A 24,618-nucleotide genomic window follows, 5' to 3' on the forward strand; every position below is an offset into this window, starting at 1 on the left:
GAGAACATTTGCCTGATGAATGCAAACATTTTATGATTTTTTTTTTTTTTTTTTTTTTGCATGTCTGATACCAGATTATCCAGTTTTTCAATCCATTTGTCCCTGTAATATATTTTTGGTCTTTTTTTATTTTCCTCTGCTACCTTTCTGAAGTGGCCTTTGTAAGTGTGCCTTTTTAATATTAATAACCAAATTACTATAATGTGTTGGCAGATACCAATGAAGGCATTAGCAGTGTTTGGAATTATTCCCTCATTTCGTACTCCCTAATCACTAATCACAGTTTTTCAAGATATGAGCCACGACATGGCTAAATTTTGTCTTGACATACCATATTTTCACAACCATAAGGCGCACCGTATTAAAAGGCGCAGTCTCAGTTACGGGGTCTATTTCTGTATTTAACACATACATAAGGCGCACCGTATTATTGGGCCCCAGGCATGGTAAAACATACGCTATCTTAAAACATACGGTAGCATGGATGCACGCTAAAACATAGGCTAGAATGCATGCTAGCCTATGTTTTTAAAAAGGCAGCGGTAGCAAAACTGAGTTCGGTTGTACTTTATTGAAGTATTTAACAATGTAGTAATGTTATTTTTTTAACAATCCTCATCCACAAATCCGTCAAAGTCCTCATCTTCTGTATCCGAAATGAACAGCTGGGCAAGTACTCCATCAAACATGCCGGGTTCCCTCTCGTCATTGTCGGAGTCAGTCTCGTTGCCGGGGGGCTGTTCTGCAATGATGCCGGCTGTCGCTAAAGCTTGGACAACAGTCAAAGCAGATTAACCCAGGCATCCACAATCCATTCACATATGGTGGCGTAACTCGTCCGGCGCTGCCTCCTAGTCTTAGTAAAGCTGTGTTCGCCATCTGTCATCCATCGCTCCCACGCCACTCGCAACTTCACTTTGAACGCCCTGTTTAGTTCCTTCGTCAAGCCTCCCGGAATGATGGTGAGCTCCGACTTCATTTGCTGCACTCGGTTTTTCACAGCGGCTGTGAGATGGGCGTGCATGGAGTCACAGATCAACAGGGATGGTGACGCGTGGAAAAAAAACATCCGGTCTCTTTACGTACATCTCACTCAGCACGCTCTCATTTTCTCCTCTTCCATCCAGCCATGCTGTCTTCAGTCACGTCCGCCTTTCCTCTATATAAGCAGCGTGTCGGCAGGAAATGCTCCCAGTCAGTCAAGCAGAGCGCTCATCAAAGTCACACAACAACATTTACAGATTTTGGAACTCGGTGCACACATAAGGCGTGCCGCATTATAAGGTGCCCCGTCCATTTTGGAGAAAGTTTAAGACTTTTAAGTGCGGCCTATGGTCGTGAAAATACGGTTCAATTATTTGCAAATCATGTTCAACCTATATTTAATTCAATACACTACAAAGACAAGATATTTCATCTTCAAACTGATAAACTTCACTGTTTTTAGCAAATAATCATTAACTTGGAATTTTATGGCTGCAACACGTGGCAAAAAAAGCTGGGACAGGTGGCAAAAAAGCTGGGACAAGTGGCCATGATTGGGTACAAAAGGAGCTTCCCTGAATTGCTCAGTCATTCACAAGCAAAGATGAGGCGAGGTTCATTTCTTTGTGAACAGTGCGTGAGAAAATAGTCGAAGAGTTTCAGGACAATGTTCCTCAACGTTCAATTGCAAGGAATTTAGGGATTTAATCATCTACTGTCCATAATTTCATCAAAAGGTTCAGAGAATCTGGAGAAATCACTACATGTAAGCGGCAAGGCCGAAAACCAACATTGAATGCCCGTGACCTTCGATCCCTCAGGCGGCACTGCATCAAAAACTGACATCGATGTGTAAAGGATATCACCACATGGGCTCAGGAACACTTCAGAAAACCAATGTCAGAAAATACAGTTCGGCGCTACATCCGTAAGTGCAACTTAAAACTCGACTATGCAAAGCAAAAGCCATTTATCAACTTATTACTCAATTTATCAATTTTGCCGTGAAAAAGAACGGACGCCACGTTTTTGTGCGTACGCACCTTTTGTACATGAGGCCGCAGACCTGTCTCCCATTGAAAATGCGTGGCGTATTATGAAGCATAAAATACGACAACGGAGACCCCGGACTGTTGAACAGCTGAAGCTGTACATCAAGCAAGAATGGGAAAGAATTCCACCTACAAAGCTTCAACAATTAGTTTCCTCAGTTCCAAAACGTTTATTGAAAGTTGTTAAAAGAAAAGGTGATGTAACACAGTGGTAAACATGACCCTGTCCCAGCTTTTTTGGAACGTGTTGCAGCCATAAAATTCTAAGTTAATGATTATTTGCTAAAAAATAAAGTTTATCAGTTTGAACATAAAATATCTTTGTAGTGTATTTAATTAAATATAGGTTGAACATGATTTGCAAATCATTGTATTCTGTTTTTATTTGTTTAACACAACGTCCCAACTTTATTGGAATTGGGGTTGTAAATCAAAACATACATTGCGTATTTAGAACTACATAGCTTTACCTTAAAGACTGCTAGCTTAATGCTAACACATAATGGGACATGCCATAAACAGGCATTACAAATAGAATCTATATGGTGGTGTTGTAACACAATAAGCAGCACACATCGACGATATAACAATACTCAAAGGAATAGATCTTGTTTATCCTTTGGCAAAAAAAACATATTACTTCATTTTAGGCCTATTGATTCACTTACAGTAGTTGTGAAACTCCTTACAGTAGTTGTGAAACTCCTCTTCGTTGGCGTCTGCATGATTGTTTATACTGCCCACCGATGGCCAACTTGCACACACCAGATAGAATCCTCCATCCATCCATTTTCTGAGCCGCTTATCCTCACAAGGGTCGCGGGAGTGCTGGAGCCTATCCCAGCTATCTTCGGGCAGGAGGCGGGGTACACCCTGAACTGGTTGCCAGCCAATCGCAGGGCACATACAAACAAACAACCATCCGCACCCACGGTTACACCTACGGGCAATTTAGAGTCTTCAATTAACCTACCATGCATGTTTTTGGGATGTGGGAGGAAATCGGAGTGCCCGGAGAAAACCCACGCAGGCACGGGGAGAACATGCAAACTCCACACAGGCGGGGCCGGGAATTGAATCCAGGTCCTCAGAACGGTGAGGCAGATGCTCTAACCAGTCGTCCACCGTGCCACCCCGTTATTCCTATGTGTTTTTATAAAGTACAATGTAGAGTTCTATTTTCCTGATTAAAAAGATATTACAAACATTTTGTAGGTTTTTTGGGGGGAGGCTGGAACGGATTAATGGTATTAAAATTTATTTCAGCGGGGAAAGATGATTTGGGATGCGACTGTTTTGAATGACAAAGATGGTCACGGAATGAATCAAACTTGTATCCTAAGGCACAACTGTGTATGTGTTTGTTCGTCCATCTGTTTATTAATTAGAAGTCTACTTATTGGTTTATGGGGTATTATGAACGGTTGGGAGGTGCCATTATGATTTAAGGGGGTGATTGGATTCCACTGATGCTATAGAGACTCAAATCCACTTCTTTCATCACACCTTTATCCGTAGCCTCGTCATTTTTTTGTTCTTCCTCTACAAAATGTTATTGACATTGGTTATGTTTCTTTAGTTTACAATATCAAAATGTATTTTAAAATAAAAACTACTGACTTTTGCACCTATACAATCTCATGAGATCTATTCTGGCTTTACGGAGATAAAAATGCTCCTCTTTGGGAGGTATTCATTAAATATTTGTTTTTATCCAGTTAGTCTCTCATACAGTAAAATAATGCAACCAAAATGTGGCTTGTAAGTGTATTAGTTCATGTTTATTTTTGGGTGTTAACATTCAGATGGCACACTAGATAATAATCTCTTAGCAAATGTTGCAAACTGCTCATCAAATGATCTATTTGAATTATACGACCAAAGAATGTGAACACTTAAATTAAGTAAGGGATGTTATATGAGTGACAAATCAATACAGTCCAACAGCAGGCTAAATATGGGATGGTGAAGTTTTTTTTTTTTTTTTTTTTTGGGCGCTGTCATCCCTCCATTGTGTGTTCCACCCCCGCAACTGGTTTTAGGTCGGAACAAGACGTCTCTGACCTTTTCCCAGGAGTAAGCTCGGCCTTCTCCTCTTCGGCCCTCAGCCTGCGGCGGCTGAGGAGCTTCTGTAGCTGCAGCTTGTTGGTGAAGAAGATGCTACGCCAACCCACCTCTCGTGCCAGGGCAGGTACCTCGGGGGAAACTGTTTTGCAGCACCGCCGCACTGCCTGCTCCCAGAACTCCTCTGAGCCACATAGCTGAGGAAGAGTTGAAAAGTACAGTATGCTTGGGTCTTTAAATTCAAAACCCCTTAAAGCTTAAAATACCTCCCCAATACACACTTATTCAAACTTACTTAAACACATTGTAAGAATATTGCAACATCAAAAAAATATATTTAAAAGAAAAATCTTCAATATAGCAGGACTGCAATAGGCAAACTGCGATATAGCAGGGGATTACTGTACCAGTATTTCTCATTAGGTCCCAGCAGACAGGCCAAAAGTCTTTATGGGGAACAACCAATGTGCATTTTTATCTTTGTACATTGGGAGAACTCACCTCCCTGAACCTATGCGAAGTTCGTCCAAGCTGACCCACATCTTCGAGCTCCAGATAGTTGACGATCTGCAGAAGTAAGGAGTCAGGGAGACGTGCCAGGTAATCAAAATGGCCTTGGCATAGAGCCTTGGTGTACTGCAAGGCACCATAGCCAAAGATCATGCCGAGTTCATCTGTGAAGAAGATATTTGTCAAGACAAATAACTTTTTACTTACACAATGTAGCCTTTTTATTGCCCCAATATGACCAACTATTATACTACTAGCATAACGCATATACTACTAGCATAACGCAAACTGTTTATTCCTCCTACAAAGTCCTTACTTTGTAGCTTGCTGTCATCCAGGAAATCCTCATGAGACATGGTCATTTGACCAGGCTTTGAAAGCCTGTATACAGCTCTGGGAGATATCATCCACCATCTCCATATCACCTGTGTGTATTAGAAAGATTATACACTCTGGGGAAACAACATAAGGCAGTGATTCCCAACCACTATATGTCGTGAGCCGGGATGTCGCGGGAAATGCTCTTAATTGCTCTAAAAAATATTTACAACTATGCGAGCGATGTATAGTGACAGGCATAACAATTAAATGCTCTTCCACTCGATGGCAGAAGGTACATATAACCTGTCATTCATAAAACAGAATAATAGCTTTGTGTTCAACTTAACTGGCCCAGATTTCACACTGGGTAAATTTGTGAGTAAATTGAGATGAGATCCTAATTATTTCAGTACTGTATAGTATATACTTTTCGTGACATTTTTGTTTGGTGGAGATTTTTACAATGTAAAATGGGTGTCATGGCTAAGTAAATGTTGGGGAAAACTGAATATAACAACAACTGAACAATTCAACATCAAAACAGAATCAGAAACTTATTTTGTTCTATGTTTTGATGTTCAATTGTGTCATCTATCTTTAATAGAAATAAGCATCAGCTTTGCCTGATACTGTCCGTAGGACGCAGTGAATTTTCCCCACCATAGTAAGAAGCATATTAAACTAATATTGTACCGCTGTGAGGGTGTTAATGAGAAATGACCATTATTATCCGTTTTGTATAAGAAGGCGACCACGGCGAACGTTAACGGCTAACAGTAATTAGCATCGGGCACTGAAACGGTGACCCTCTCATTAATTTCGGTAAAAGTCAGAAAACCAGGGGAAATAACTTTTGACATTTGCCACTGAAGTGCGTATACGTACGTCTTCCTTGGTAACAACGCAATTATAGAAGTTTTTGTTAGTTGAGGGACCCCGTCCAGAGATTTCAAACAGCGGGTCTGTCAACAGGGACGCCATGATGGGTTTGTGTGTTGCCATGGTAACGGTGTTCCAACACTTTTATTTACAGTAAACAGTTCAGGGGTGTCAAACTCAGGTTTTGTCGCGGCCCACATCGTAGTTATAATTTCACTCAGAGGGACGTTATGGCTGCGAACTCCTCATAATGTATATTCATTATTTCGTCATTATTCATCCATCAGATATTCATTCCTCATATTATTACATATACACAAATTGATGGATAACTAGCTTTAAAATCAGAAGCCAGTAAAAACTCCAGCTACAGTATCATTCAAGTTATTTTTAAAGGCGAATTGGTAACTAAAAATGCTTGCAATATGTCAATATTTTTAAAAGTGAAGACAATTTGCAATTTTTATTTTTTTAAATAATTACCATGTACATACCGTAATGCAAAATTAAGATGTTTTTAGCAAGAAAAAAATATTCATAATAATTTTTAAAGAGGAAAAGTAACTTATTACAGTAACTTATTTTTAGATTAAAAATTGTAATGACAATAAATTTGTATTTTTTTAAACCAAACTACCAAAATGCCTATTTTCAAGGAAAGTAAACATAACCCCAAAATGCCATAAAAATTGGTTGCCTTTTCATTAAAAAAAAAAAAAAAGTTATGACAGTATTTTTCCCCAAGAAAAAAAAGATTTGTCAAAATAGTCTTATTCCAACAAGAATAGTCATATTTTTTTATAATATTCATAATATTTTTCTTGTCATAATCTTATCACTGTATATTAAAGTCAGTTATAACGAAGTATTTAAATATTATAAATATAATAAATAATAAATATTTTCATTTATATTTTTGTTCATATTTTAATTTTTTGTTATTCAAAAACCTATCATTATATGATGCCGTTTATTTTGGAAAAGGCAGCTTTTTTTTAGAATACACGATATTCTCACAAAAATTGTTTTTGTTTTTTTTAAAATGGGCGTTTTCTCTCACATGATTTTTTGCTCCCAAGGAAAAAAAAAAAAAAAAGCTATTGATGTGGTGTCATTTATGTGATGATGCATCACAGTCGTATCAGAGCTTTTAATTGGCCTAAAGCTAAAAGGTAGGAAGGAGTAATTAGTTTTATCGGCTCGCTGGTCCACATACGTAGTCAGCAATCCCCCCCCAAAGACGACGACATAATTTATTGCAAATTATTTTATCTGGGTACCCCAGTTTGAGAACCACTGGTATAGTTGACTTGCTAAAATAACTAGAAGGATGCAGTATTTAAAAATCTTTTAATTTATTTATACATATATTTATATATGTACACATTGATTTAGCTATTCTTGCAAAGACAAGAAACACACGGAATTTATTTGTTAGTCACGAGCGGCACAATTGGGACCCTAATACATGTCCGGTGACAAAGTAATTCAGTAATAAAACGAGGCCTAAATCGAGTGCAAACTCAAACCTGAAGGCAGTCGCTGCGGAAGCTCACATTAACATAGTTCACACATTGTGAAATTTCGAGACCTGCTCATCTGACATCCTAAATGACAGTTATTTGGATCATTTTGCACACTTTATCCAAATTTTCTAGATAGTTTACTGCATTTGTGTTCTCACCGGCTTGTCCACATGCCTTAAGTTTCAGTTACTCAAAAGATCTGGCCTTAGTTTCCAACTGATGACCTTTGGTTCTACAATTTTAGATACTGGCAATACAGCATCCCAACCAACCTGGATGGATTTACACACTTATTAGCAAGCTCCTTTTGGTTATAGGCAACTGTAACTCTGGTTGTGAAGGCTATTCATGGACAATTTGGGCCTAAGTTCTAACCTAGTAGCACTAAAATAACAAAAACAATCCCTTTTTTTAAATGAAATACCTGCATCTCCATGGTTGGGGTCAAACTCCAGCTCACTGATATATAGTTAGAACCCTGTTGGTAAATTGTAAACCCTTACTTACAATATAGCATGTAGTGGTTTTTACACAAAGTGTAGCTACTCACCTTTGTTAACACGGTCTTCGTTATACATCATAAGTAAATATGATTACAAACGATGATATGCTCACAGTTTACAGGCATAAACAAATAATAATAATATAAAAATTATATAATGTATTGTATATAGTCCAAACATTTTCCCCCTAAAAGTCCGTTAGTCTTCAATATAGTCCTTTGTTCTCCTTCATAGTGTAAACTTTGTGCAGAAAGAAATGTAGTGCCAATAATAGCGTTACTGAACGGTGCGTTGACTAATGTGCTGCATGCTGCCCTCTGGTGATGAGGACGGGGGGTTGTGCTACAGGAATGGGTTGGTTGAGGTACTGCCTGAAGGGAACGGTCCAGTGGGGGCTCCCGCCTAGAAGGAAAAGAGGGGATCAAGTAGGCACACTCTGTACTTAAGTAGAAGTACAGATTCTTCTGTTATTAAAAAAAAATTGGGAATTTTTTTTTTGTTTGTTTTAAAGGCTGGTTAAAAGTAGAAATAGTACTGATTCGACTGGTAAAGAAAAAAAGTTGACTAAAATGTATTTAAATACAAAAGTGAAATGTTGAAAAATGTTACGTTACTATAAATTACATTAAAAAATTTTACTTTTATGTTTTTATTTTAATTAGTGTACTGTTTATCGCAGGAGCTACATTGCAGGCCCACACACAATAAGTGAAAATTTCAGGATGGTGTCTCTGAAGGTGCCTTAAATTTTTCAATGAGAGTCTGGGAAGTTTTTTTGAAGCGCCTGCGACAAATAGTCTGGGTCTTGTCATATATGCAAATTATATCTCTGTTTTCAAGCAGGTAGCTGAAATGCTCCCATAGTGCTGACCTGAAGTTTTCAACATTTCAGGGTTTTTAAGTCGTACTAGCCATATTTCCGTCTCTCCTCCTCTGCCGCTCTACTCGCGTAGTTTAACTGGTATTAATGCTAGCCACAGTTTTGAAAAAGGAATAGAAAGTACAGGTATCTCTTTTCAAATGTAAAGTGTAAAAGTAAAAAGTCATCAAATACTCAAGAACTGATACTAAAAAAAATCTACTAAGTACAGTAACAAAGCATTTGTACTTAGTTACTTCCCACCATTGGGAATGATGCTATAATTACACGCTTAACTTCAGTCAGCGGCGCAACCATAACTTGAGACAATGCATGCTCACCATGAAGGGATTAGTGGGCATGCCAGGACCAGCCATGGGCTGACCGAACGGCGTCATTGAGGACTTGTTTGGACCATAGACTGGGAATGCAGCAGGGCCTTGAGGGGGAAAGACAAACAGGGAGCTTGAAGTTTATAAAACTTAACAAATCATCTTTTTCTATGGCGCTCGTGACACTGTAAAGGAGAAAGAGGATCAAACCCCAGCATGTCAGATTGCATTTAGGAAGTGACTGAGCCTCAAAAGAGATGGCAATTTTGTTTTATGGGCTTTTGGTCCAGACTTACAGTATAAAGTGGTTCTCAAACTGGGGTCCCAAGATCACTAGGGGTCCACGAGGCAAAGCTTGGAGCTCCACAATAATAATTTGCAATAAATTATTATGTCATGTCATTTTCAAAAGTGCATTTTTTACTTTACATATGGGGACTGACGCACCAATGACACAAATAGTAATCCTCGCGAGTTTAGCTTTGAGCCAATTAAAAGCTCTGATATGATTTTGACGTATATTCACGAAAATCTGACATACCTGCATGAATTGTTGTTGTTTTTTAATACCAAAAGGCATATTACAGGAATCCCCCCCCCCCCCCCCCCCCCCCAAATTCCCTTTTAAATTGGATTTTACATGGTTCGTTAACCTAACATTTCACCATTCATCCATAGTTGAATATCCACAGTTTATCCAAGACCAGATAAATAGTACAAAGATGAATGATTGGTCCTTCCACCATTATACAACTATCTATTATTACAATATAGGAACAAAAAAACTAGAACAAGAATACTGGGGGTCGCCTTTATGATATGAAAAAGGAACATTTTAAAAATGAAATAGAAAGGGGAAGAATATAAGAAAAGGACATACAACTTGGCATTGGATAAGAGATGGTAGGACTGGTGTAAGATACCCGAGTCATCTTTCCCATCATTTCAAAAACACACTTTGTTGCAGTCTTAAAAATATTGAATTTAACAAAATTTAATTTAGTTAACGGGCCCGGTGAACGACTGGTTAGAGCGTCTGCCTCACAGTTCTGAGGACCGGGGTTCAATTCCCGGCCCCGCCTGTGTGGAGTTTGCATGTTCTCTCCATGCCTCCATGGGTTTTCTCCGGGCACTCCGGTTTCCTCCCACATCCCAAAAACATGCATCGTAGGTTGATTAACAACTCTAAATTGCCCGTAAGTCTGAATGTGAGCGTAAATGGTTGTTTGTTTGTATGTGCTCTGCGATTGGCTGGCAACCAGTTCAGGGTGTACCCCGCCTCCTGCCCGATGATAGCTGGGATAGGCTCCAGCACGCCCGCGACCCTAGTGAGGAGAAGCGGCTCAGCCAATGGATGGATGGATGGATAATTTAGTTAATTTCTATTAACTAGGTCATGAATAGTTTGGTGTAAATTTGAAACATACAATGGCGATTACGCGTACACGTGGTAGTCACAGTATGTTTGATTGGCGTTAGGATTATGAGGGGGGGGTCCTTGGAAAAAATTCTCACCCATAAGGGGCCCTTGGACCCAAAAAGTTTGAGAACCCCCAATATACCCAATATATATGTAATTGTTCAATGAACTGATAACCCAAATAAAAAAAACTTCAAATGACTGAGCAGTAGCTGCCGCTGACAAGCTGTGACATGCAGTTCCCAGCAAGCATAAGTGACAATTTCCAAGGCTAAGGGGCCATCATGCTCAGAAAATCATATGCATGTCTGAGAAATGTGTGCATAGGAAACAACTGGCAGGTGCTGCATAGGTAATAAGGTGGTACAAGGACACAGGAATATGGGAGGCCACTAACCATTCGACTGAGGGTGGTAGGCCCCGGGTTGAGAATAAGGGATGGGGGCCTGGCCAGGGAATTGCTGCTGGAAGTTTCCGCTGAAACTGGTCGGGAGGCAGTATGAAGACGAATTCCCAAAGCCAGCGGGCATGCTCATTGAGCCAGTACCAAATGAGGCGGCTACAAACATACATACGCAACAAAACACAACACAAGGAGGAAACACTTCTAAGAACACAGGAAGTTATCTCGGCTTACTTGAACATTAACTCAGGGGTGGGCAAACTTTTGTGCTCAAGGGCCACATTTGAAATTTTAATGCACAGATGGGCCAGGTCATTCGTTAATGAGGATAACAAAAAAAAGGTGTTTGCAATACGTGTAAATTGTACAGTGAAAAGAGATAACTCTCATTGACAAATTATGGGGGAAATTAAGTTAAAACATGTTTGTAAAATTGTTTATTTTAGTTGTAATACTTTTAATCAGATTTGTTTGCATTATTCAATTAATTACCAATTATTCAATAAAATAAAAATTGTACAAGAATGATACTAATATTTTTTATTTTAATTACAATAAATGAATTAAGTAACCAATTATTTCATGAGATAGGGTAATAAACAAACAATGTACATACAGAGAGAAAAAAATTAAGTTAAAACTATTTCAAATATGTATGTCAAGTAGTTTTAACTATACAATACATTGCCTATTTATAACATTATATGTATTAATTTAATTATTAACCAAACAATTATTTAACACAATAAATTAATATTCATGTAAATATTTTCTTTCATTGATATATTTAGTTTTTAATGAGATATGAATAAATATATTTTACGCAACAAATATTTGGGAAAAAAAAGCTAAATCAATGCAACAAATATTACAGGACTATTCATAATGTAAAATGCCCAGTGGGCTGGATTAAAAAAACGGAGCAAGCCCTATGTGTTACATACTTTGCCCAGTCTAGATTGAGCTACACCTAACCACACCAGGAAAAGATGTCAATGTGTGCTAAAATGTGCACAAACCTGCAGCTGGAGCTCTGCCATTGGCTTGGAAAGGGTTGGTGGCCATCTCTGAGGCGACAGCTGCAGCAACAAAGGGATTTGTGGAAGGGACCCCTAAATGGAATGGCCGGTTTTTAAAAGAGTAAGAAATGTATTTTTATTCTAAAAAGGACCACTATAATACGAGTCACCTCCAAAGCCGGGCTGCATACTGGGTAGAACAGGTGCATTCTGGGCTGGCGATGAGCCAAGCACTGGACCAAATAAATTCCTGTCATGACAAGCCTGTGTTATTGCATTACAGCAATTGAATATATGAAATCAGGAAGCAATTTTTTTGTATTCGCTAATACTTGCAAACATTTTTCTGCTTTCTTGTAAACAGGACACAAATTATTACCCAAGTTAATTAAAGACTAAATATTTTTAACATGAGCAGAGTTGCTCCTATATAGTGAAATGCCTGTATGTCAACCAGTCTCTCACCCTTGCACATTGCTGCCTAGAGAGGAGCTTAGCTTGTTGTCCAACTCAGCCAAAGCAGCGTAGCGATCCTCTGTGCAGCTCCCAGTTTGGGACTGGGCGAGGACAGCGCTTGACCTGGACGGAATTGGCATGCCTCCTCCTGTTTAAATGGTTGGTTATATAAGCATTATGTACATTTTCTGACATATTATACTTTATGAATTTAGGTAGAAGCTTCCACATTGTTCTGCTAATTGGCTAGGCTGCATTCCCAGCGGCCAGGGCACCCCAGTTTTTGGTCACCAAGGACAAAACACTACTGTCAAAAGACACCGCAGAAGGCAGGCTGACAACTTGACAGCCCATGATTGCCAGGTGATATTTTTTAGAAGTCAAACAATTTGCACTTTGCAGTGTGTATGTGAATAACATGCTCTTTTGCGTGATTTGGTAGATGAGACGGATAGTGAATTAGCTGTTCACGGAAAACAAATATAATCAAACATTAAATGAGCGGCAGTATGTGCCAACCCTATGTTGATGCTGACTCTGGAGCCAAGCCTACGAGGGGCGCTTCATTTGACTCTGCTGGGGCCAAAAATGTGCTTCAAAAGTGCCCAGCGTCCACATTTCATCCACAGAAAACCTTGAGAGAATGTAACGAAGCCCATCAGAATGGGTCAGGCCAGAAGGGAAGGCACTGGCATCCGTGTTAAATCACAGATCGAACCATAGTGCACCTTTTAGTCTCCAGAACTCATGAACACTGCGATAGACCATGAAAAAAAGATGGCATGACTTAAATATGGAGAAAAATAATAGCCAAAATCTCACAATACACTATGTTTCGAGCAAACGGGGCTGCCGTGGCCACTGGGAACATACTGTAAACGTAGCCTTTAGGCTAGTGTCTCGTGAGAGACAAAACATATATGCTAATGTTTCCGGAACTAAATCACAATTTTTAAAACTTAAAAAAAAAAAACTAGTAACGCATGATCTTCGACAACCACAACAAATCCCATTCGTATCTGAATTTTACCAAGAATTCTAGATTAAGTGCATCCATCAGGTTTTCATGTTCCACACGTGCTCAGTGCAGCTGCAGCACAGTGCAGTGGTGTACACTGTGAATATGAAATGACATGTGGTGAGGTGAGCAAATGTGGACAAGCTGGTGGAGATAGAGGGGGAGGGTACCTGTGGAAAAGGACTTTAAGGGGGGTGACGTGCTCAGATGGGATGGAATTGCAGTGTTTCCAAATGCATCAAAGTTGGCAAAGTTGCTGTCTGTATTACGCTGAGGTGCTGCAGCCAACAACAAGGGAAAATTGGATGATGAATTTAAAAGTAATGGAATGATGACAGGATGTACATTTGTTTTGGAACACGTGGGTTTTGTTTTACCTGATTGGCTTGGAAAATGTGCAAAGTTGGCAAAGTTGGTGGAGGTGGCAGCCTGTGCAGGTGGGGCAGCAAAGATGTCACCACCCAGGTCTGACAGAAGGTCAAACCTTTTCTCTTGGGGTGTGATGTGAGCCTGGGAGCGCCCTAACGCTGGGGACTGGACACAAGGCATAGACAGTCATCAGACATTTTCCTCAAATCATATTTCTAAGGAGAACACAGATGGGTTTCAATGTGCATTTTCTTACTTGACGAAGTGGGGTCTTGTTGAGCTGTAAGGTCTTTAGAGGCTGTACTTCTGGGGTACTGCCAGTGCTGCTGGCTGAGGAGCCAGACACTGATGCCTGGACGTTTACGACTGACCTGGCTTGGTCTGGAGGTACATACCTTCAAATTGAGGGCAAATTAAAAAATAAATGAATATTCTCTTATGTTGGAAGGTGAACACTGGAGTTAAAATCATTGATTCAAGCAGTGGCTTTCTCTGCCATCAGAAACATTGAACGACATTTATAACCTACATTCTTATATTTATTCCATGAAATTGTATTCATTTGTTTCCAACTGTTTTTTTCTCTTCATTTTGTTGTGTTTTTCTTGGCTGCACAGTTTTGGTATATGTAAGTATTATTAGTATATTTCTAATCTGCCCACAGCCTTCAGAAGCAGTAGTGCTAGCTTTAAACTACTGTATATTAGCAATGAGACTGTTTCTTTAACCCAATCAGATTTCAAATTTATCCTTACAGGGCCAGTGAGCTGGCTACATTACTGGCAACTTTGACTTCTGTCCCAACCTGGACACATTAATACATTTAATAATCATCATCTCTGGTGAGTAAGATGTTTTTTTTTGTGTGTCATGTAATAGACAAACATTGATTCTGAACTGCTCCAGATGATGTACTAAACACGGCACAGTTGCAGGTTGTTATAATATGAACCTGCACATATTCGCAATTCGCATTTGCAAATGTGCATATTTGCAGATTTTTGGGGAAGCTATCCTCCGTTATTTGATGAAAATCTCATCTATATGCCATATTTGTGCTCAGGCCAAAGCAATTCAATTATCGCCACATGGTAGAATCTTGATGTTGTTTGGTTTAATTCAGTGATATTGGATTTTTGTCTGCATTTTCAATGTCCTATTTTATTGGGGGGTCCTTGATTGCACCATCAAAAGTGAAAGTATGTTTCTGCTTCTCTCCAGATGCAGCAACTACTGTAATAATAGCCACAGGCTACTTTGCATTTATAATATGCTTGTATTCCCTTACATTTACTATTGTGTTTAAATGCCGAAAGGTGAATTAAACGACTTTATGCTGTTTGTGTAAAGTGATAGTGCGCATCTTTGTTTGTCTATGTGTGATGTCACCTCAGCTTGTGCGAGCATGTTTTTTGGCTCGTCTGTTAGCTAATACTATTGACGCATCATCTGAAGGCGGTTTGCTTCTTTTGAATGACTACTGAATACAGTAGTTTATGTACGGAAGAGTATTGCTGCCACACCAGAAAAAAATAAAGGTTCAGTATCACGTTATAACATAAGTTTCACGGTTTTATGGTCTTTCGGATGGTCTAGCAACAACAAGGAAAAATTGGATGATGAACTCATGATGAGGACTCATCAACTCCTGTGATCACTCACATCCTTCCAAGGGGGAGTTATGGACACAGGCAAGCACAGAGGTGGACTCTATTATAGCTATTAAAAAAACTCCACCCTGTGGCGTGCTAGCCAATACCAGCCGTAGCGACAACCCGACTTGGAGGAGAAAAGAGCACGTGCGGGTTGCGCTCGAGTATAAAGGCAAACTGCGTGCGGGATAGGCTCAGTGACGTCAGCGCGGTCACCGTCCGCGTGAGTATAAAGAAGCCTTTAGTGCAGTGGGACACTTCCACCTGAGCGATACCAGCTGACAACATCTACTTAATGGATACATCATTCTGAAATTCCTGCAATAAAATTAATATTGGCATGTTGAACTATTGAGAGAGAGCTGCAGAGTGTTCATCTCTCAAAACTTTGGTAAAAGTGACTTTTCAAGTCAATGGGCTTGAGTACAAGTGAAGTCAAGAGACTTTGGTGTTCAAATCGAAGTCAAGTTGAAAGTCTTGTGCCATTTCGCCTAGTCTAAAGTCATCAAATGTATGACTGGTCTGACTCCTGACTCTGGATAGTGGTGGTATTAAGAGATGGATTAAGTCAGGTAAGTCCCAATGGAAGGCCGAGGTACCAAATGCTGAAATTTTAAGAACATGATAGTTTTTAATTTATTTTTTATCATTTGTGCTTAATGGTGTGCGTCCATCAAATAGTACAATAGTGGCTGCAAACAACCAAATCACCATTTGATATGAAAAACACTACAAAACAATTAACTAAACCAGATCTTATTTGAGTAGACAAAAACAAGCAAACAATAAGTTCAGCATACCATCTTTTCTTTTCATATTTTTCCTGGAGGAACTCTTTCACTTTCTGCGGCTCCCGGAAATCTGGAACAACTGACGTCCTGTCATCATAGAGGCCCAACCAGATGTGTTTACAGACCTACAGCAGGACAGGGTGGGGGTTCAGAGGAATGAAGGGGGTGGGCGGTAAGGAGGGGAATTTGAATCGGGGGTGTCCAAGAGAGAGGTGAGACAAAGTAGCAGGAAGGGGGAGGGGATGAAGAGAAATGGAAGGGAAAAAAAGTCAGGAGGACTGCCAATAAAGTTGACAAAGCAGAACTGAAAAAGCAGAAAGATGACTTCAGAATTAAAGGCAGAGCATTATGACAATTCAAATATGTTCAACAATGTTGCAGGAGTGTGTTACCTCATTGCTGTGTTTCTGTAGGAACTCAATTTCTTGCTGTGTGAAGGTAGTCATAGAGATCGACTTCACTCTGTGTGGGGGGTTCAGCCCTCGCCTGTGGGGTGGAGGAGGTTTTTTGTTAGCTAAAATATAGGAGGCCGGACGCAATCCAATGCCTTGTGTGCACGTGTGTGAAAGCAGCAAAGACAAATTCCTAAATACAACACCAAACAACTGTGGCATACATTTACTGCCACTGCATTCCTTGAATTCAAACCAAAGCTGAATGATCACAGGTAAATCACTTGGAAAGCTTGATGTGTGGAGCCTCTATGGAACCGACTTGGAATATATTTTGTCCTCACACTTTTGTTTAAACATTCAAGCCATAGTCACGGCTAGAATGTGATTTTGATCCTGGGAGACCTTTTAACAGATAAACAGCAGAAGCAACGTTACATCAAAATTACACTCCAAAACTTTTACAAGCCACGATTGCTTCAGCTGACAGGACTTTCAAAACTACCTGGGGACACGTTAGGGTCAATTTGCTCTCCAGAAACTACATCACAGAGAAAGTGACATCATTGACATCTGTTCACGCAAGCAAACAAGGACAGGATGCAAAGAAAATTCCAACAAAAAAAGTCTAGTCAGTGGAATTTTTACAGCTTGTTTAGAAGGAATTGTTCACCATCTGTACAGCATTGAACATCATGTTCCAGAGACTCACTTATTAAGCTATTCTTTAAAAAAAATTAAAAATCATCAACAGCAGGGACTGTTGAATAAAGGCCTCTCTATACTCCCGCGCTCGCGTGGTCGACAGCGCCCGCATTGCCTCACGTGACCGACGCATTGGGCCGCGTGGCCCCTATGCGTCACTTGACGTGCACAGGGCAAACATTTTTGCTGCGCGTAGAATGCCACGGAAATCACCTCCCGTGATTGGTCCGTTTTAGTCACATGTTGTGATGACGTACTCAGTGTTCCCCTTGATTCTACATACCATCTACGCCGCCGCCTTATTGATCGATTTTGGAGCATAATTAAATGTATCATCTGGTCAGCTCGGTTCATTTGTTCTAGCAGACACTGTTCCACGGTCGCCATTGTTGTTACTTTGCTCCTTGTTCCGGAAAGGAATGTAAAAACGGGTACCGGAAATGGCCAAAAAATGAAGAGGAAACTCCACCCTGTGGTGGCCTAGCCAATACCAGCCGTAGCGACACCCCCGACTTAGAGGGGTACATTTTCAAAACTGTGTGCGTGGGTTGCGCTAGAGTATAAAGGAAAACTGTGCGCGGGATAGCCGGAGTGACGTCAGCGCGGTCACCGCCCACGTGAGTATAAAGAAGCCTTAAGTGAGCAGAATGAACTCTGCTGAAGACAATTTCAGTAACTTGAACATTTGTAGTTCAACCAAAATGCCTCGAATGTCAAATAGTCGTGAGATACCGCTGGGGGGGGAAATTGGCAAACATGACAGGCCATGATTTCCATGGATGGATTCTCCATTGTCAAAACATTTCCACGGCAGTCATGGTGCAGATGGGAAACCTAGTAGGCTGTAGTAAAACCACGTGCAGGCAACTAAACCTGACAGTAAGTAATAAAGCGTATCAAAACTTGGAAGCGGTCCGCCGTGTAACGGGAAGCATATGCATTTCCCAGCATCTCGTATTCACTGCCTGCAACTCTTCTAAAGCTAAGCCATGTGTTAAATTTTCTTGCAAAACCCACCGTGACATACCTGTTTCTTATGCTTAATGTCGAATATGTGTGTTTGAAAGCGCACGACAAAGAAAGAGAGCCACAGAGCATTTTCTGGCAATGCAAACGCACTGCACAGTGTGTACAAGAGACGGACGGATTAGTCAATTAGTTGTTTACAGAAAACTATTATTATCCAACATTTATTGAGTGACAGTATGGGGCTTCCATACCGACGCCGACCCTGGAGTCGAGTCAGGGAGCTTCCTTCGACTCTGCCACAGCCACAAAAAAATGCTCCAAAGGTAGGCTTCACGTTTCATCAGTAAAAAACCTAGAACGTGAGAAACGTGAGGGGCGCCATGAGAACGTGATCGGTCGGGAGAGAACCCACTGGCATATGTGGTACGCCGTTGACTGAACCATAGTGGGCCTTCGAGCCTCAGCAGCCCCCCCCCACGACCTGTGAAAAAACTTAGCAATAATTAAAGCTAGAGGGAAACAATGGCCAAATTCAAGTCACGTGTGATCAAAGGGTGGAGTGTTATGCATGTTTTTTGTTTTAATTCAGTGGGTAATTTCCTTTCATACTTGCATGACACTTACTGTTAAAAACAAAACAAACAATGAGAAGATGTTTAGTAACCACATTCGGCATTAAACTTAAGGTAGTGTTTCTAAAGTATTTACATTAGACTAGTTATTTCCATCTTATACTGGTATGGAAATTGATGTTTAACATGTTACTGGAAACAACGGCGCTCCAGTTAATAAGGTTTCATACAGTGTTACCTTGACTTATGAGTTAATTTGCTCCAAGCTCAATTTACTTATTTATCAAATACATTTTCCACATTGAAATTAATTGAAATGCCTTTCATCTGTTGCAGGCGTCAAAAATACTAAGTACTGTATTGTGTTCTTTGGTTAAGAGAAATGTTGGTTCAGTTGTTTAGATTCTGATTCAGAATACATTATTAGTCCCAGAAGGGCAATTCGGTTCTGGAGCACAATAGCAATAAAGCCAATGCTTGACTCTATGAAATCACACATTTTGTATTACCATTTCATATAACGAAGAGACTAAACAATGGATTCAAAACAAATACTATACGTAGGTCTGCTCTATACTCAGAGGGATATGTGAGGCTATGTTTTCTTGTGAAAACATGCAAGGCCAGTTAGAAAGCTGCTGGGGAGCATTCAGGCTGTGGAGAGTTCCCAGAAGAGGGGTAGTAGAGAAGTCCTGGTGGAAAAACCTGCCTGCGGGAAGGGATTTAAAAACAACACTGGTGGTAAAGTACTGTGGATGTTAGGTCAGAGTCCATGCTGTGCAGAAATTGTGGAAGGATGTGAGAATGTTGGTTAATGCAACTCTGCAGTTCCCTTTTCCCTCCAAAGAATGAGCAAAAACCTACAGTATTTGAAGTCAAATTCTATAAGATGGCGCACTCTCTATTCTCTAACTAGGGGCGCAGCTATCGAATCCTTTCAGAATCGATTATTCTACAGATTATTCTGATTTTTTAAAAATTACTTTTCATTATTCAACAAAAAAATTTGCATGTAAGGTACAGGCATTATTGTTTTCTACTTCGAGTCGCCATCCTCACATTTTAGTATATAACCTGTGACTTTGCGTGTGTGTGGCTTAAAAGCTGCGGCCTAGCTTGGTGACGTGGGGTTAGCAATGAGTGTACAGTCTGCTGTTGCAAGCTCAGGTAAGCAACTTTCTGCTACCTGGCTAACTGTTAGCCAGTCTGTGTGCCTGGGTGTCAGTTGTGGCTTTAGCAGTTCGCGTATCAATGTGCTCATTACGCATTTATTTTGTTACGATTTGTTCAAGAAAGCGATTGAAAGTGCACCGGCGGTCTTGTCCATATTTGATAACCTGTGGGGCCATTACAATACGTCCTAACTAGCAGAGGTAGGCTGTTATAAATTGGCTAACATCAATACCTTGTGTTGGCGATCATAGACGTGCTGTTGTGATACATGTAGTTAGTTCTGCTCTGCAGTAGACACATTGCACTTTATCTTTTTTTTTAAGTATGAAACAATCCCAAGCTTTGGAGATTCTCTGTCTCAATATTGGAATGTTGTTAGCCTAACAACATAATTGCCCAAATCATTTTTAACCTACTCTTACGAAATAAAAATTACTAATAATAAAATACCAATGTGCTGGCTAAAAGTGTCTTCTTATTTTCCGAAAACGTTCAAATATGACTTAGGCAACTGTACTATTAGGCTAATGTAAAAATATGTGCCTTGTGCTCAATAAAGGTTGGGAAACACTGGCTTGATGTACCACTGTACACTTTAGTCATGGACCCAGATCTGTAAAGCCCGTAACGTTTAGGCCCCATCACACAGTACTCAGTGAGCACATTGCTCAACTCAAGTTCACTGGTGCTGATTTCCCAATGCGTTAGTTTTGGGAGGGGAAATGAGAAGTGGCCCACTGACCCACAATGAATGTCACATAAAAAGGGAAGGAGTTGTGGGAGCCATCCTTGCCACGCCTTGAAGACATCCTGTTTTAACCTCTAGATGGCGGCATACATTTATAAAATGGGAATTTCTTTTTCATTTTCCCCTTTACCTATGTATAATGCGCACTATTGACTTCTGACAATTTTTGGGGGGAAAATTTTGCATTATATACGAGAAATTACGGTCATTATTATTAGGATTTTTAACTTTTGCTCCCAATAAAACATATCTGCACTTTTTAGACTTTACACCGATCTGATCGGCTTGATTGGTATCGGTATAATTAGCATTTTATGCTGATCCGCTTTAATGTCATCATTCGCCGATCCAATCAATGACATCATTGATCCGCTCCCCAAAAGACATTTACGCCGCGTCGGCATCATGTACAGTATATTTGAATCCAAAAGCTAGTTTATTTTTAGCCTTGTCGCATGTCTTTTGACGTAGTACTGTAAATATCTGACCGCCAATAAAAGTTTTTTTTTTTTTTTTTTAAACATGTCGGCAGGGACAGACAACACGTCTGAGACAGACAACACGTAATGCCTGGATCAGACTACAAGACAAATTTGGTCTTTCACGATTGCACTATGTCAGACTACTGCAATAAAATCTTGTATTCTGGTACCACTACATCCCGTATTTTACAATCACTGTGCTTTATACTGTCAACTCAAACGCGACCGGATACACTCATTACCATAGCGACTACAACACCAATGGATCGCGCCGCATGTATTATAAGAACAAAATAGGGAAAAACGTGTGGTGGTGGTCATCGGTGCTCAGAAAAGGATTTTCATTCAGCAATTGATTGTGGTATGTTCATGTACTTTTAATACGATACGGCTCGCAAGCAGGCAACAAAACGTTATGTTGCCTAGTAAGCTAGTGCTAGCACTAACGGTTGTACGTAAACATGCGGGTGTTCTGTCAAATCATGCTCTAAAGGTTCAGTGTGTGTGTGAAGTAATTTAATTACAATAAGTTAGCACCCATTATTTCTGTTATGTTGTAATGTTGATTTGACCTGACTGATTAGAATACATGACCTGACTAGAGAATAATTTTGAAGATACTCAGTATACAGTACACAAATATATACAGTAAAAGAACAAGTCATTTAAAGAGATACATTGCTCCATCTTGGGATCGGCTCGTTATCTTTTTTTTTTTTTTTTTTTTTTGACTCGCTGATCGGTCCCAAAAATCCTGATCGTGTAAAGCCTGGTACTTTCTCCTCCTCGCTTGGTCAAAATTGTTTTTCAACCCCTACGGATGACAACGCACCATAAAAAACACAGAACTAGAGCGAGGTGAAGTCAACCGCGGTGGAGGTCTTGATTGACATCTTGGGGTCTTATAGGACAAAAAAAAACAGGGACAGCAGCCACATGGAGGAACATGAATTTGGAAGCATTAATGGCAATGACACAACTGAAGCAAGATATTCCCCATCCATAGCCTTATTAAAGAGAATTGATGTTGGCTCCATGAATGATTCGTGGTAAATGTGTTTTGTCTAGTGCGCCCCCAAGCTTCTGACATTAAAAAATGTCTCCACTTAATCTGAACACACAAGGTGTATTTATTTCAGTTGTTAGCGTTAGCTAATTTAGCGTTTTTTAGTCCACAATGTTGTGCCACATTATGAAAAACCGATAATTGACAGTATAAATCTATTTGTATTTGAACACATTTCAGAGTCTTAAATCAAAGAATTGAATCAGTACTTTTATTTCTACTTTTATCAGAGGCTTTTTTTAAATATATAAGCATGAGTGGTTGTTTGTTTATATGTGCTCTTCTATTGGCTGGCGACCAGTTCACGGTGTAATCCACCTCTCGCCCGAAGACAGCTGGTATAGGCTCCGGCACGCCCGCGACCCTAGTGACGATAAGCGGTATGGAAAATGAATGGATGGATGGAAGTACTGTATCTGCCATTAATGCGTCCTAATTCACTCTTAAGTACAGAGTGTGAGTACTTTTGCCACCCTTTGGTATTGTATATAATTGACAATAAAAAAAAAAAAAAAGTAAAAAAAAAAAAAAAATCTTACTTTTTTTTAATTGAGAACATTTCAAAGTCTGTACTTTTTTACGTAATTAGAGGAATTGAATCAGTGCTTTTTTTATACACAAGTATAATTCTGTACTTCTACTTACGGTAAGTATAGAGTTTGAGTACTTGCCACCTCTACTTGAATACATTTCATTCTGTACTTTTCTACTTTTACTTCAGTAAAAGGAATTGAATCAGTACTTCTACTTTCACCAAAGGCTTTTTACATAGTATGTATCTGGGCGTTTACTTAAGTAATTTCTGTGAGTATTTTTGCCACCTCCATGTCGTATTTATTGACAGTAGAAATGTATTTTTACTTTATTAGCGTACATTTCAGAGTCTTTACCCTTTTTATCCAAGTATTTCCACTTCATAAGTACAGAGCGTGAGTAGTTTTGCCACCTCTGGCAGTAAAAAAAAAGATGTTTTACTGTTGTACTTGTGCACATTTAAGAGTCTGTACTTTTAACTAAAGGAAGAATCAGTTCTACTCGAGCTGTACATTTATTATTACTAAAGTGTGCGCGTACCTCTGGGTATTGTACATAATTGACATTACTAAAAAATATATATTTTTAATAGACTGTATTTCAGAATTCCGAAACTGTTTACTTAGTAAAAGAATTGAATCAATACTTCTCCAACAGCTGTACTGTGTAAATACTTTTGCCAACTAGTCTGTCAACCACCAACAACACCCATGAGACCATGTTCCACTAATCCACTTACAAACTCTTCAGCCTGAATGTGACTTTGAAGACTCCAGGTCTTCATTTAAAGCTTGTAAGTACACGACGACGACCTGACACTGAACCCGTCTTGGCGTCCAAACTGTCTCGACTTGAACGCTTAGCATACGTGCTAACGGAACCGCCAAGTCAGGCAGCCGCGGAGCTCCCCGGCTTTCCCTTCCCCCGGAAAAAGCGTCGTCCTCACCGGGTGGACGACAACAATGAGAATGGGACTTACAAGATGCCGGAGCAGGTGGTACAGACGAAGGAGCCCACTGTCATGTTGACATAGGTCGGGCCGCGCTGGTCACAATCGAAGCATTTCCGATTTGCGGGGAGGCTAGTCATTTCCCGGAGCATCTTCAAATGAGTCTCCTCTTGCTTTCGTTTTGCGCTGGTCGCCATGGTTAGGGTGGTTCGGTTCAAGACCTGGAAATGGGTGGGCGTCTTCGGGGGGGGCGCGTTGGACGGCAGCGGCAGGCGGGGAGGAAGGGAGACAGACAGACAGGCAGGGAGGCAGGCAGGCAGCAGGCTGAGAGTGCTATGGATGGGCGACTGACAAAATCTTCTTCTCTGGGCAAAAAAATAAAATAAACCGACCAGCTTCTCAAGTCACAGCGCCACCTGCAGGACAGAATTCTATCGCAATAACCCGGGTCCTTAGAACTGTGCGGCAGATGTCCTCACTAGGGTCGCGGGCCTACTGGAGCCTATCCCAGCTACAGTATTTTCGGGGGAGAGGTGGGGTACACCCTAAACTGGTCGCCAGCCAATTGCAGGGCACATATAAACAAACAACGATTCGCACTCACATTCACACCTACGGGCAATTTAAAGTCCTCAATTAACCTACCATGTATGTTTTTGGGATGTGGGAGGAAACCAGAGTACCTGGAGAAAACGCACACAGGCACGGGGAGAACCTGCAAATTCCACACAGGCGAGGCCAGATTTGAACTCAGAACTGTGAGGCAGATGTGCTAACCATTCGTCCACTGTTCTGCCTACAGTAAAACAATGACATAAAGAATAAAGTTGCTTCAGATGGGCCAATACACATTTGGAGTACCAATAGTTC

At 40.2% G+C, this 24,618-nt stretch overlaps 2 protein-coding genes across 6 annotated transcripts; both read right to left on the bottom strand.

Annotated features, from left to right (window-relative positions):
• Nucleotides 1-61: 61 nt before the first annotated feature.
• Nucleotides 62-6,202, bottom strand: fbxo36b (F-box protein 36b). Of its 3 annotated transcripts, XM_061694369.1 has the most exons (6): nt 5,817-6,202; nt 4,927-5,035; nt 4,602-4,774; nt 4,101-4,297; nt 1,087-1,159; nt 62-1,005 (listed from the first exon to the last, which is right to left on the bottom strand). In XM_061694369.1, exons 1-5 carry the CDS (start codon nt 5,931-5,933, stop codon nt 1,105-1,107), a joined length of 651 nt encoding a protein of 216 aa, XP_061550353.1. In that variant the 5' UTR covers nt 5,934-6,202; the 3' UTR covers nt 62-1,005; nt 1,087-1,104. The 3 variants fall into 3 exon arrangements, with proteins under 3 accessions (XP_061550353.1, XP_061550352.1, XP_061550351.1); XM_061694368.1 differs by having other exon boundaries at nt 62-1,159; XM_061694367.1 differs by lacking the exons at nt 62-1,005; nt 1,087-1,159 and having other exon boundaries at nt 3,963-4,297.
• A 547-nt stretch (nt 6,203-6,749) lies between these two features.
• agfg1b (ArfGAP with FG repeats 1b) lies at nt 6,750-24,084 on the bottom strand. 3 transcript variants are annotated; one of them, XR_009769666.1, is made up of 13 exons: nt 23,779-24,084; nt 16,551-16,644; nt 16,168-16,283; nt 13,972-14,110; nt 13,724-13,880; nt 13,517-13,624; nt 12,338-12,476; nt 12,043-12,122; nt 11,873-11,965; nt 10,848-11,009; nt 9,040-9,137; nt 7,887-8,241; nt 6,750-7,814 (listed from the first exon to the last, which is right to left on the bottom strand). XR_009769666.1 is itself a non-coding variant. In XM_061693840.1 (12 exons), the coding sequence occupies exons 1-12, from the start codon at nt 23,943-23,945 to the stop codon at nt 8,182-8,184; spliced, it is 1,413 nt and encodes a 470-aa protein (XP_061549824.1). In that variant the 5' UTR covers nt 23,946-24,084; the 3' UTR covers nt 6,752-8,181. The 3 variants fall into 3 exon arrangements, 2 of the variants coding, with proteins under 2 accessions (XP_061549825.1, XP_061549824.1); XM_061693840.1 differs by having other exon boundaries at nt 6,752-8,241; XM_061693841.1 differs by lacking the exon at nt 13,517-13,624 and having other exon boundaries at nt 6,750-8,241.
• Nucleotides 24,085-24,618: the final 534 nt, after the last annotated feature.

Source organism: Phycodurus eques, chromosome 13, assembly GCF_024500275.1.
Source record: "Phycodurus eques isolate BA_2022a chromosome 13, UOR_Pequ_1.1, whole genome shotgun sequence".
Classification (NCBI taxonomy): Eukaryota; Metazoa; Chordata; class Actinopteri; order Syngnathiformes; family Syngnathidae; genus Phycodurus; species Phycodurus eques.